Source organism: Eublepharis macularius, chromosome 14 (assembly GCF_028583425.1).
Source record: "Eublepharis macularius isolate TG4126 chromosome 14, MPM_Emac_v1.0, whole genome shotgun sequence".
Classification (NCBI taxonomy): domain Eukaryota; kingdom Metazoa; phylum Chordata; class Lepidosauria; order Squamata; family Eublepharidae; genus Eublepharis; species Eublepharis macularius.
Genome location: NC_072803.1, coordinates 8,064,475 through 8,078,880, shown reverse-complemented (window position 1 = coordinate 8,078,880; position 14,406 = coordinate 8,064,475). Strand labels below are relative to the sequence as shown.

At 48.0% G+C, this 14,406-nt stretch overlaps 1 protein-coding gene across 1 annotated transcript in view; it reads right to left on the bottom strand.

Annotated features, from left to right (window-relative positions):
* Window positions 1-14,406, bottom strand: part of GRIK4 (glutamate ionotropic receptor kainate type subunit 4) — a 363,935-nt gene that overhangs the window by 172,028 nt on the left and 177,501 nt on the right. Inside the window, exon 4 of the mRNA XM_054997839.1 lies at window positions 11,416-11,581. Coding sequence (XP_054853814.1) covers window positions 11,416-11,581 — 166 coding nt within the window. The remainder of the gene's footprint in view (window positions 1-11,415; window positions 11,582-14,406) is intronic.

Here is a 14,406-nt window from a genome sequence, read left to right as displayed (position 1 = left end):
GCTTCTCCACTAAAAAGTTCCCAACTAGGGTCGGGAAATTCCTGGAGATCTGGGGATGTGGCCTGGGGAAGACAGTGTTTGGGGAGGGGAGGGCACTTAGCAAGGTATAATGCCATACAGTCCACCCTTCAATGCAGCCATTTCCTCCAGGGGAACTGAGATCTCTTGTCTGAAGGTTAGTTATAATTCTGGGAGATCTCCAGGTCTTGCCTGGTGGTTAGCAACCCTAGTTTTCACATAGCATAGGATGAGAAAGTCCTTTCCTTGCCAGAGATCCTGAAGCACTGCTGCATGAAAGTTTAGGTTCAATTTTGCACCTCCAGTAAAAGAATCCAGGACAGCAGATATGATGGGAGATCTCTTCCTGCCTAGAGAACCACTGCTGGTCAAAGTGGACAACATGGGGATAGGAGTCAGGTGCCGGTGCCCAGGGAAACCAAAGACTGGCCATTTGCGCGCACGCACAGTGCGTGCGTGCTCCCGGCGCTGAGTGATGATGTCACTTACGTGACATCATAACGCAGGGCGGCACATGCCGGCCCGCGGCAAGCCTGCTGTCCCAGCACACCGCGGAGCTGGCGGCGGCAGTGTGAGTGGCTGGGAGGCCGCCCGCGCCATTTGCCTGCCCCGCAGGACAGGGGGTGCACGGCAAGCCAGCGGGGCAGGCGAAAGGCAGCGCGGGTGGCTGGGCGGCCTGCTTGCCGTTCACCCCCTGTCCTGCAGGGCAGGTGAATGGCGTGGGCGGCCTCCCAGCCACCCACGCTGCCTTTCGCCTGCCCCGCAGGACAGGGTGTGTGTGGCAAGCACACCCCCTGTCCTGCCACCCGTGCACTCCCAGGGCTGGCAGATGTGCCCGGTGCCCCCTCTTTGGCAGTGCCGGGGGCAGACTACCCCCTCTGCCCCCCCCCCGGTCGATCCGACCCTGATAGGAGTCACAGCCCTATCTGTCTGTAAGTTCACAATATGTTTGAAACCAGTTCTTCAATCAGTTGGGGGGAGGAGGATCCTAAGAAACTCTGCTTCCTTGAAAGATTGTTTCAAGGAGATTTCCAGATTTTTTTCATCTGGAATGATGAAGAGTTGCAACATTTTCAAAAGATTACAGAATGCCATTTTGGTTGGCCCTAAAAAAAGGCATTACATGGAATGTGTTTCTTGTTCTGGATTTTGTGTGGGCCCACATGGCTGTTTGCAACCTTTTCTTTCAAAGATGACTGCATGCTGACTCTGCCGGGTGCAGTCTGGGAGCTTCTAAACCTGACAAGGCATTCAGAAAGACAGCAAGAGGTGCAGAGTTGCTTGGATTTTTCTCTTCACTGCTCAAGCAGAAGGGCGATAGCTGCCAAAACTCAGCTACCCCAATTGAGTCCCATCCCACACAAGAAGGGAAGGTCTCCTATCGGAAGAGACTCCCTTCTGTTCTGATGACACAAGACTGTGAAGTGCCCTGCGCTGGCAGACGGATGCGCTTTCAAGGGACTGTTTCACAGGCAGAACATGACGCAGGGCTTGTAGAAGCCTCTCTGCAACTTTGAAGTGCGTAAGCGAGGACCACCGAGGAAGGAGGAGCAGGATCAGACGTGGTCTGCATGAGCAACGGGCCCTGTGGCGTGTGCTGTAGACTGTCTGGAAACCAACAAGAAGGAATCCTGCGTAGGCAGAAGACCAGACTTCTGCAGGGCCGCATTTACCGGGTGTTATATGCCCCCCAAATTAAATTCCATGTCCAGGCAAACAAAATTCTGGTCCATTCACCTATGTCCGTCATTCATTTGGAAATGTAACAGGTCTTGAGCAGTCACGTTGGAGTGGATTGGCAACCTTCCAGTTGTACTTGGGCCCAAGAAGAAGTATGCTTCATACGAAACGGGAATTGTATAAGATGCCTGCATAATCCCGTCGGCACCTGTGGATTTTACATCTCATTGGACTTGAGCCACCACCATAAGACTGCCTTGTGACTTCCTCTTTAGTATATCCCCATTGTGGGTCTGTTTCGGACATTTATATTATAACTTGGACAACTGAATTGTATTAACTATATTTATTGTATTCATTGCATGTTATTTATTTGCACTTTGCACTTTGCACGTTTGCACTATTGCAACATTTATATAAAAGCCAGCATTAATTGCATATTTCCGGACTTGTTGCTTGTACTCCTCACTATCCGGTTTTCTCCCCTTGTTTGGCTTAGTTTAAACAAAATTCTGCAGCAAGACGGAACAGATTCTGGGGTCAGAATAAATTACCCAGGCTTGCTTTCTGCAATTCTGCATAATTTATTGTATCTTGATTGCTCCCTCCAGCCAAGGACAGCGTGTATCGTTCTCCCTTCCCCGTTTTATCCTCACAACACTGTGCGGTAGGCAGACAGAAAATTATCATTAGCTCAAGATCAACCACTGAGCTACCTGGCAGAGTTAGCATCTGGACCAGCAGTAACTCTATTACAGGACTGAAGCTCAGTGTAGGGATGTGCGTTTCGGCATTCAGAATGCCGAAAGAATGCCGAAACAAAAGTGTTTCGGCTTCTTTCGGGGAATGCCGAAACGTTTCGGGGAATGCCGAAACGTTTCGGGTAGCCGAAAGAAAAAAGCCGAAACGTTTCGGGATTCTTTCGGCTTTCTTTCGGCTTTTCAATGGGAAAATGCCTCCGTCTTCCCGGACGTCTGGGGGAGGCATTTTCCCACCGACTAAGCCCAAAATTGGTGGGGACCTTCCTCTAACCCTTCGCTGACAACCACCCAAGTTTCAGACAGATTGGACTTTGGGGGGCCATGTTATGGCCCCCCAAAGCAGGTCCCCCCATCCTCCCATAAGAAAGCGAAGGAGCAGCATATTGTTAGCATGCTGCTACTCATCTTCTTCATTATTTCCTATGGGGAAAAATGAAGAAGCAGGCTTCCTTTGCCAGGGGTGGCATTTTGCATGCAAAATGCCCCCTTACCCTCAGGGGCCCTTCTCCCACCCCTCCTCCCACCCCCCACCAAGGCTCAGCCTGCTCCCACTTGGGGGGGCCATTTCATGGCCTCCCCAAGTAGGTGCTCTAATCTCTACCACTGACAGCTGGGGGAGGCTTGTGTTGCCAGGGGTGGCATTTTGCATGCAAAATGCCCCCCAACCCTCTGGGGCCCTTCTCCCACCCCTCCTCCCACCCCCCACCAAGGCTCAGCCTGCTCCCACTTGGGGGGGCCATTTCATGGCCTCCCCAAGTAGGTGCTCTTTTCTCTACCACTGACAGCTGGGGAAGGCTTGTCTTGCCAGGGGTGGCATTTTGCATGCAAAATGCCCCCCAGCCCTCTGGGGCCCTTCTCCCACCCTTCCTCCCACCCCCCACCAAGGCTCAGACTGCTCCCACTTGGGGGGGGGCATTTCATGGCCTCCCCAAGTAGGTCCTCTCAACCCCTAAAGTCCACCCCTTACAGCCCCACACAAACCCAATTCCCCCCCAGCTGCCACACACAGACCCAAATCCCCACATTAGCCCCTCACAGACCAAAATCCACCCCCACCTGCCCCACACCCATAACCCCAGGAACAGGCTGGCAAAGGCCAGCCCTCTCCCTTTGTTCCCTATGCTGGGAACTTCTAAACTCTCTTTCCCTGGGCAATTCTGCACAGCCCAGGGGTGCCACAATGGTGGGCACACTTCTGAGTGCCAGCTGGTCCCTGTGAAAGAGCACCTGAACCACAGACACCCTCCCTCAAATTCCCCCACCACCTACAGAGATGGCTGGCCAGCCAGCCCCATTGTTCCCTATGATGGGAACCAACTGCACAACAAAGAATAAAACTAGAACAACACAAAATAAAGTTTTAAATTTTTTTTTCTCCCTTCCAAAGTACAAGTAGGCAAAGCATTATGACACATTACACCAGCAGTCCCCCACACAGAAACATAACACAACTCACTTAACATCAGAGAATCACAAAGCATGATTCCTGTCAAAAACACTTTATTTCTTGAACAGCTTTAGGTTACACAGCAGGGGGGAACACCAAAGGGCATGGCAGCACTATCTTACACAAAAATAACACAACTCACTTAACATCAGAGAATCACAAAGCACAATTCCTGTCAAAAACACTTTATTTCTTGAACAGCTTTAGGTTACACAGCAGGGGGGAACACCAAAGGGCATGGCAGCACTATCTTACACAAAAATAACACAACTCACTTAACATCAGAGAATCACAAAAACACAATTCCTGGCAAAAGCACTTTATTTCTTGAACAGCTTTAGGTTACACAGTAGGAGGGCACAACAGGGCATGATAGCAATGTACTACAAAAAATAATACAACCCACTTCACCGTTTTTGACAGCAATTGTGTTTGTGTGATTCTCTGATGTGAAGTGAGATGTGTTATTTTTGTGTAGTACACTGCTTTCCTGCTCTGTGGTGCCTTCCTACTGTGTAACCTAAAGCAGTTACAGAAATAAAGTGCTTTTGACAGCAATTTTTTGGGGTGATTCTTTAATGTGAAGTGAGTTGTGTTATTTTTGTGTAAGATACTGCTTCCATGCCCTTTGGTGTTCCCCCCCTGCTGTGTAGCCTAAAGCTGTTCAAGAAATAAAGTGTTTTTGACAGGAATTGTGCTTTTGTGATTCTCTGATGTTAAGTGAGTTGTGTTATTTTTGTGTAAGATAGTGCTGCCATGCCCTTTGGTGTTCCCCCCTACTGTGTAACCTAAAGCTGTTCAAGAAATAAAGTGTTTTTGACAGGAATCGTGCTTTGTGATTCTCTGATGTTAAGTGAGTTGTGTTATTTTTCTGTGTGGGGGACTGCTGGTGTAATGTGTCGTAATGCTTTGCCTACTTGTACTTTGGAAGGGAGAAAAAAAATTTAAAACTTTATTTTGTGTTGTTCTTGTTTTATTCTTTGTTGTGCAGTTGGTTCCCATCATAGGGAACAATGGGGCTGGCTGGCCAGCCATCTCTGTAGGTGGTGGGGGAATTTGAGGGAGGGTGTCTGTGGTTCAGGTGCTCTTTCACAGGGACCAGCTGGCACTCAGAAGTGTGCCCACCATTGTGGCACCCCTGGGCTGTGCAGAATTGCCCAGGGAAAGAGAGTTTAGAAGTTCCCAGCATAGGGAACAAAGGGAGAGGGCTGGCCTTTGCCAGCCTGTTCCTGGGGTTATGGGTGTGGGGCAGGTGGGGGTGGATTTGGGTCTGTGAGGGGCTAATGTGGGGATTTGGGTCTGTGTGTGGCAGCTGGGGGGGAATTGGGTTTGTGTGGGGCTGTAAGGGGTGGACTTTAGGGGCTGAGAGGACCTACTTGGGGAGGCCATGAAATGGTCCCCCCAAGTGGGAGCAGTCTGAGCCTTGGTGGGGGGTGGGAGGAAGGGTGGGAGAAGGGCCCCAGAGGGCTGGGGGGCATTTTGCATGCAAAATGCCACCCCTGGCAAGACAAGCCTCCCCCAGCTGTCAGTGGTAGAGATGAGAGCAGAGCACCTACTTGGGGAGGCCATGAAATGCCCCCCCCAAGTGGGAGCAGGCTGAGCCTTGGTGGGGGGTGGAAGGAGGGGTGGGAGAAGGGCCCCCCCCCAAGTGGGAGCAGGCTGAGCCTTGGTGGGGGGTGGGAGGAGGGGTGGGAGAAGGGCCCCTGAGGGCTGGGGGGCATTTTGCATGCAAAATGCCACCCCTGGCAAAGGAAGCCTGCCTCTTCATTTTTTCCCCATAGGAAATAATGAAGAAAGATGAGCAGCAGCATGCTAACAATATGCTGCTCCTTCGCTTTCTTATGGGAGGATGGGGGGACCTGCTTTGGGGGGCCATAACATGGCCCCCCAACGTCCAATCTGTCTGAAACTTGGGTGGTTGTCAGAGAAGGGTTAGAGGAAGGTCCCCACCAATTTTGGGCTTATTCGGTGGGAAAATGCCTCCTCCAGGCGTCCTGGAAGACGGAGGCATTTTCCCATAGAAAAAAGCCGAAAGAATGCCGAAATAATGCCGAAAGAATCCCGAAAGCCGAAAGCCGAAAGAGATTCTTGTTTCGGCTTTCGGCTTTAACGATAGAGAATCTTCTTTCGGCTTTCTACTTTCGGCTATAGCCGAAAATTTTTGGCTTGCACACCCCTAGCTCAGTGCCAATCGCTTTTGTTTGTCTATTACGTTTGTATCCTGTTCTTCCTTCCGAAAGGTTTGTGACAGCATTTGCAGGTCTCCCTTCTTCCATTTTATCCTGACAACCACCTCAAAGGGTGAAATCTTAAACAGATTTACTCCAGTCTAAGCCCACTGAAATAATGGGCTTAGACCGGAGTAACTCTGCTCAGGATTTCACTGAAAGTGTGTTAGGTTGACTGAGTGTGACCGGCCCAAGACTGTGCAGTGAGCTTCTTGGCAGAGTGATGAGATTTGAACTCAGGTCTCCCCAGTCATAACCTCTATAGCATGCATACTTCCTCTTCTACGTTCCTCATTTTGGGCAGAAATTTCTTTTATTTACTTCATTTATACCCTGCCTTTCTCTCCAATGAGGGACCTAAATGGCTTACATTGTTCTCCTCTTCCTTTTATCCTCAAAACGACCCTTTGAGGTACGTTAGGCGAAGAGAGTGTGACTGTCCTAAGGGCACCCAACAAGCTTCCATGACAGAGTGGGGGTTCGAACCTGGGTCTCACAGATCCTAGTTGGACACTTGAAGCTATGTTGGCTAGCAGCTTCCACTTCACAGAATCAGAGAGATGCTCTATTGACACAGAAGTAGAAAACCATGGCCAGGCTTCCTGATGCTGCAGGGAACAGGGGAAGTAATGTGTGAAGAGGAGGCCTGCTCACGCTGTACCACCTGCCTCTTTGCCAGGTAGCATTAGAAATATGATGTGTTGCCCAGGCTATATTGCCCAGTGCTGAAAACTGACAGCCAAGCTGCAAGTGACTTTTTTCACGTGGAGAACACTTGATCGTTTTCGCAAGTTTTCCTGGGAACTGAAGTCCGAGTGTCCTTCCCCTCTCTGTTAGAATCGCTGCCTGAAGAGCCAGGGAAAGCCGGGGCAGCAGCAGCTTTTGCAAATTGTTCCTCCAGTCACAAGCCTGCTCTCAACGATCTTTGGGGGCGGGCAGCTGCAACTTTCTCCCTGGGTGTCCTGCTCGGCTTCACCGACATGTCAGCTTTCTCCAGAGCAGCTCCCCGGGAGCAAGACGCCCAGGGAGAAAGTTGCAGCTGCCCACCCCCAAAGATGGTTGAGAGCTCTCTTGTCCAGCAGGCTTCTGACTGGAGGAATGATTTGCAAAAGCTGCTGCTGCCGCCGGCTTTCTCTGGCTCTTCAGGTAGCAATTCTAACAGAGAGGGGAAGGACACTCGGACTTCAGTTCCCAGGAAAACTTGCGAAAATGATCAAGTGTTCTCCATGTGAAAAGTCACTTGTAGCTTGGCTCTGAGCCTCAAAGGAAGAAACTGAACTGATGCCTCAATGACCAACAGTGTAATCCTAAGCAGAGTTATGCCAGTCTAAACCCACTGAAGTCAGTGGTCTTAGACAGGAGTAATTCAGGTTGGGACTGTGCTGTTAAAGTGGCAAGGTTTTTAGTCACAAAAACACAGGGAAAACCAAGTGGAAAGGGGGCAAAATGAAATTTGTAGTGGATTTGGAGCCACCTGCCTAAAGTTGACTTAGGCATTAAGATTTAGAGATGGTAAAAATAAAGACAGGCAAGGACTGGATATAATGAAAAAGTTTTCCCTCCGGTATTGGGAGGGGGGAAGGTATTATTTCCATGGACAGAACTATTGGAATGCAGAAAATACTGAATATGTTTGTGTGTGTCGTGGATGGTTTTAACTGGTTATTGATACGATCTATAAAATTATGATTATGTTGTTCAAGTTGCTTTTTTTTAAAAAAATGGCCTGTTTTGCCCCTTGAACCTAATGTATTTATTCCCCACTTTCTTCCCATCACAGGACTCAAGGCAGTGCCCATGTTGGGCTTGCAGGTGGCTTTCCGTGCATGTTCTGCCTAGCTTCAGCAAGAGGGTAGCAGCATTAAGCCTCCCTTATTCTCGTTTTCTCAGGAATCGGATCTCAGCAAGTCCGACAAGCACTGATAAATCACAAGCTACATCTTTTCTCTATTACAGGTGAAGAGAGAGAGATGGCTTCTCTTCCCTAGCCAAACTCAGTGCTTGCTGCATACTGAAGAGTCTTTATTCAAGAATGAATCGACAATCACGATGCTGGAGAGACAAGAACTGGGGACAAAAAGAGAAGATTATTCACAGCCTGAAGAATGTGGTGCCTCGCAGGAGATGGGCTGTCCCTGGCGTGGCCTCTAATCAAGGCTTGTAGAGGAACACCGTAATTTATCCTTAAGTGGTAGCTTCCTTCCTCCCCCTCCTCCCAGTCTGCAATCGGCTCATCCAGTCATACCTGATTAAAGCAATCAAACCCGACTCAATTAACGGCTGGGTGCCATGTCATTTTAAAAACGATTTGGTTGCTGAGATTTTCAATCCAGTTAAATGAAGGCTCAAATTAACCGGGGATGGAATTAAGAGGTAGGTGTCTGCTGGCCTGTCTGCTGGCAGGTGTGTTTTGCTCATCCAGGGTGCATTAGCTGTCGGTTTGCACATATATGTGTGCATGCTTTGTTGCAAGAAACATCACTTCAAATGCATGGGCAGTGTTGGCAAAACCTCTGTGCTTGAACACCCCCCCTCCCCCCACAAAAAATCTATACCAGGAAAAACTCTGGTTGTGTCCACATGGACATTTTGCTCTGCCTTGAGTTCCAAACTGGAGCAGTTTCCCCCTTAAAGAGTCTGCAACTCAATAGTGAAATCGTCCCACTTTTTGTACTTTCTCCTACTTTGCTGCAATCTTTGCCAAACCTCCCTTGGTACAAATCTTTATGGGAATACCATACACTCAAAGTAAATTTAGTCACCATGTGGATGGGGAAATGCAGGTTATTTTACTTCTGTGCCTACAGTACCATTTTCCCTTGGTGATGTCTGGATGTCACCTGCCATTCTCTGCAAGGCCTGTTTGATTCTGTGTGACTCTGAGCTGAACCACACGTTTCGAATTACACGCGAATGACATGACAATTTGCTTACACGTGTTCTGATGTTGTTTTCAGCTACATGTGCCAGGACTGCAGGATCTCCATCGAACCCATGTTCGTGGTGGCACGGGTTTTCTCCCCGTACCTCCAAGATACCCCATCATGCATCTCTACTTTGCACAGATAGGAAGCGGAAGGTATAGGAAATAAGGACGCTCTGCATTGCCGACTAACTGAACGTGACCGTGCACATGCGCCGTCGCGACTATACTGGAGCAGAAAGTTTTGGATGTGTGCCTGGACCAGGACATGTGCTCATTGATAGAATGCTGACACGGGCATTTGGGGTAAGACAGGATTCCTGACACTCATTCGGTCTCGTGTAATTTGTATCGTGTGGTTCAACTCTCTGATGTTAGAAGCTGTTCTCTGCCTGGAATGTGAAAGCTTGCTGTTATCTCTTTCTTAGCCTCCGATTTCTCTTTTGTCTGAGTTTCTCATGGCCTTGGAGTTTCTCACAGATCATCTCTGCTGTGTCCTGCTGCTCATTTATTAAACTTAGCTAACTGCTTCCTAAAGGGGGGTGGGAACTCGGGGACTGGGCTTAGAATCCTAGATACATTATGTGCTTGCAGAGAATCGCCATTCCTGGCAAGGAGTGTAATAGGAAATAGTAGCTTATCAAATAAAATGCTTTAACTCATGCAGTTCCTGGACTCATGCAGTGAAGTCTTTGAGAGTTACTTGGCAGAACCTAACAGGTATCCCCTGGCACCCACCATTCTCTCCTCGTTGTGTCAATAGTGGGCTTTTTGTAAGCTTTTTAAAAATAATATTGGTAGTTTCTAAGGCTTGCTATAACATTACAGCGATGTAACTTCTAGTGATAGAGAAAAAAGAGCAGGCAAAAAGCCCCCCAGTAGTATAGGGGGGTGCAGAATGGTAGGCACAAGGGGATACAGAGGAAAACACCAACAATACCCCAGTGTGATGCGCTGCTGCCACTGCAAATGCCTCTGTATTCCAAGTGGTGGTGAGTGCACAATGGTGAATCTTTGCCATGTGGAAGTAGTCTCGGTTAACAAGTCATATTAATCCGATGTTAGGCTTCCCCCCAGTTTTGCCCAGTTTTCACCTTTTTTGCTTTTAGCATCTTTCAATTTCAGAAAATCCCTGCATTGTTACTGCGATCGAGCAATGCACTGAAAAATGAAGCATATTAAACTGGAGATGACATACATCACACACAGATGAGCCTTGGCACGGATCTGAGAGAGAAATAGATTTGATTTCTGCTCCAAATTCAGAAGAAAGAAAAATGGAACAAAGGAGAACTCTTAATGTATTGGTTACGCTTAAAAGACAAGAACAGGTCATTTGGAAATCCCAGAATCCGGGGAGGAATTCAGATGGAAAGAAGTTCAGAAACAACTAGCACAACGCACTTAAATATTCTTTAGGGCCTTTTGTCTCTTTCACCTAATTATACCTAATGAATGAGATGTGGGACCACGGACTTCCTCTATCCAACATGACTGAATACCACCATACATAGTCCACAGGGTACATGCCCGTATAGTCAGTGTGACACAGTGATTAGAGTGTCAGACTAGGAATGGAGAGATCAGTCTAAATTCCCACTCTGCCATGAAGCATAAGGGCATGCAGGGTGACCGTAGGCCCCTCTTGCTCATCCTGACCTACCTCACAGGGCTGTTGTGAGGATATGATCTTCAAGTACTCGAAGGGCTGTCATAAAGAGGATGGTGTGGAGTTTAGTTTAGTTTAGTTTAGTTTATTCGATGTTTAACCCGCCCTCCCCCAAGTGGGCTCAGGATGGGGTGCAACAGTCATAAAATACAATTGCATAGCAAAATCTACAATAAAATTCAGCAATTAAAATTATATATATACAAAAACCTGATATAGCTGTTTTCTATTGCCCAAGAAGGTCAGACTAGAACCAACAGGATGGAATTAAACTGAAAGGGTTTTTGGCTAAACGTTAGGAAGAACTTCCTGACAGTTAGAGTGGTCCCTCAATGGAACAGGCTTCCTTGGGAGGTGGTGGGCTCTCCTTCTTTGGAGGTTTTTAAACAGAGGCTAGATGGCCATCTGACAGCAAGGCTGACTCTGTGAACCTGGGCAGATCACGGGAGGGAGGGCAGGAAGGGTTACGTCAGTGCTTAGTTCTCGGCATGATCCTTGTTCAGAGTTCCTGTGGTGGAAGGCCACCACGGCAGATCCAGCCATGCTGTTCTCTGGCCTCTCCTCCCATTCCCTGGGTCCTCATCATAAAAGACATCTCGGCCATCGCCATCACGACCCGTTGGCGCAAATTCTCTGGAATGCCGTGGGGCAGGCATATAAGATTTGGGCAGCCCAAGTGTGTCACTTACATTCAGCTTTGGCACAAATGAGGCAGGCAGTGGTGCAGTTAAAGAAGTTCAGGATGCCGGCAACAGCTACGCTGATGTCTGTGTTGCTGGGATGGAGGTTCAAGGTGGTGAATCGCTGGAACTGGAGCTTGAGGAATTCTTCAGGGGCAACCTTGAAATGAGGGACCTAAAAGGGGGACAGAAAGATGGCAGTCACTCAGGGAACAGAACGGTTTTCCCAACACCTTGTTCTTCTCCTCTCACATCATCTCACAGATTTCTGCAATTCCTTTCCTTTGTGAAATATAGTAAAGAGTCCAGTAGCACCTTTAAGACTAACCAACTTTATTGTAGCATAAGCTTTCGAGAACCACAGCATCTGACGAAGAGAGCTGTGGCTCTCGAAAGCTTATGCTACAATAAAGTTGCATCTGATGAAGACAGCTGTGGCTCTCGAAAGCTTATGCTACAATAAAGTTGCATCTGATGAAGACAGCTGTGGCTCTCGAAAGCTTATGCTACAATAAAGTTGCATCTGATGAAGAGAGCTGTGGCTCTCGAAAGCTTATGCTACAATAAAGTTGCATCTGATGAAGAGAGCTGTGGCTCTCGAAAGCTTATGCTACAATAAAGTTGCATCTGATGAAGACAGCTGTGGCTCTCGAAAGCTTATGCTACAATAAAGTTGCATCTGATGAAGAGAGCTGTGGCTCTCGAAAGCTTATGCTTCAATAAAGTTGCATCTGATGAAGAGAGCTGTGGCTCTCGAAAGCTTATGCTACAATAAAGTTGCATCTGATGAAGACAGCTGTGGTTCTCAAAAGCTTATGCCACAATTAAGTTGGTTAGTCTTAAAGGTGCTACTGGATTCTTTACTATTTTGCAACTATAGACTAACACAGCTGACTCCTCAAGATTTGTGGAATATATTCACTGTGCAAACTTAGTGGGAGTGGCTGCAAAACATTCAAAGCCAAGATTATTTCTATTATTATTCCCCAAGAAAGATGAAAAGAACTCCAGCCTGCCAGCTAGGCTTGCACTGTTATATTCGTAAAGAAGAATCTGCTACTGTAAGACTCATTCTCCGGAGGGACCACTGCCATGAGTCCTAATAATAGCTCATTTGCCATTAATAAATCAAAGCAGAGGCCGGGGAGTCAGCCTGCTTCCCTGGGAAATACAGCATCCCAGAGAACCTGAGCAGGGAGATACGAGCGGGTTCTTCAAAGCCTACTTCCGGTGCTCTTGGGGAACTGGTACAAGCGGAGCACTGTAGGAGGGAGATCAAAGGGAACAACATGGTTTGGGAGCTTTGCAGGATGGTAGCAAAAGGAGCCTTCCTTTTTGCAAAGTGAATGTTTAGGAAGAAAAAAGAATGTGGCAAAGGGAAACATCTGGTTCGGCTCCATTAGGGGAATGTCAAGTCCTCTTTGCTTCCATTACTGAGGCTTCCGGAAGCGATCGCCTCACGCTGGCAACTGTGCCCCTCTTGGGGGAAGGCTGTTAACCAGCTGCAATGGCTGCTTTATTGGAGACATAAGCAGTTTGGTTCATAATAGAAAAGCTAAAGAGCAATAAGCCGCTATCTGCCTTGATTCCACTCCATCTTCCTCTGCCCGGGCTTGTTTAACAGGGAGGAAGGCAGACTGTGAGCCTCCGGGCAGCTTGCTTTAACTACAGCAGACGGGGCACCCACAGGATGGCTTGCTGATCATTCCCATCATGCCAGATGGAACCTCAGCCTCACGGTAATTGCTTCAGAGAGAGATTGGCAGGGAGAGGGTTCAGGGTCCGTTTCCTAAACCAGCTCTGGAACCCTGCATGACCTTGTGTGTTTCTTGCAGCCTCTCTTCCTCTCCTTCTAGCCCGTAATATTAAAAGACGCATTTCTCTTTCTCTCACCTTCCCTTTAGCTGATGCGAAACATCTGCCCTGCAGAGAAACATTTTGAGCCTCTTGGGGTTGCAAACACATTATTGCAAGGCGTGAAATGCAGGTAAAATACACCAGGGTTGTTCCCAGTACCTCCCTTTTTAAACCTTTCACATGACATAAAACTACCTGCAATTTCCTGCAACAAATATGGCTGTGATTGATTGATTGATTGGTTGGTTGGTTGGTTGGTTGGTTGGTTGGTTGGTTGACTGATTGATTGATTGATTGATTGATTGATTGATTGATTGATTGATTGGTGGGTGGGTGGGTGGGTTGCAACATGCACAACAGACACTGCAGATCTGTGCAATTGGGAGATAAGAAAACTGTCCAGGAGTTGGCACAGAGCCGGGGAAGTGGGATTCAGGGTCATGAGGGGGCACCATTAGGTGATGGTGTGATGTCTCTTCCAGGAAAAATCTGGAAGTGACATCACACCTCTCTAGGAATTGCAGGAAACTCTATGGTAAAACCATAGTTTCCAGTGATTCGTAGAATGGTTTACTTAGAAGTGATGTCACACCTTCACTGATAGCTTTTTACATTGTTTTTCTCTTGTTAGTTGCAGGAACCAGGGGCAAGGGTTCTGCTGGAAAGAACCTGGGGATGCAATACAGGGGTCAAGGTGGAGTGTTGGCTGCCCTTTCACTCTAACTCTTGGTTGAACCTGCTCCCTTGAAGCTATGCTGCTTCCTATCCAGGATAGGGCTGTTTTCCAGTTTCGATATATGGCTCCTCTATTCCTTGGTCCAAGTGCCTGCCCTATTTGCTTCCACAGGTGTGTCCCTGCCCTCTGAACCTACTGAAACTTATTCCTGGCACACTCTCCACCACCCCCATGAAGTTCTCCTGCAGAAAGCCAGCCACATGAGCAGCCCTGATGGTGCCACCATATGCATTCAGGATGCAAATTGTGCAATCAGAGTCTCTTGGTACGTTCTCCACAAGGCAGAAAACAGCCAGCTAGCTTGTGAAAGAGTGCAAACGCTTGCAATGGAACAAATGAAAAATAGCTAAGATCAATGGGCTGAGTTAAAAGTAAATTAGGATGAATATAAGGAAGAGTTCCTAATG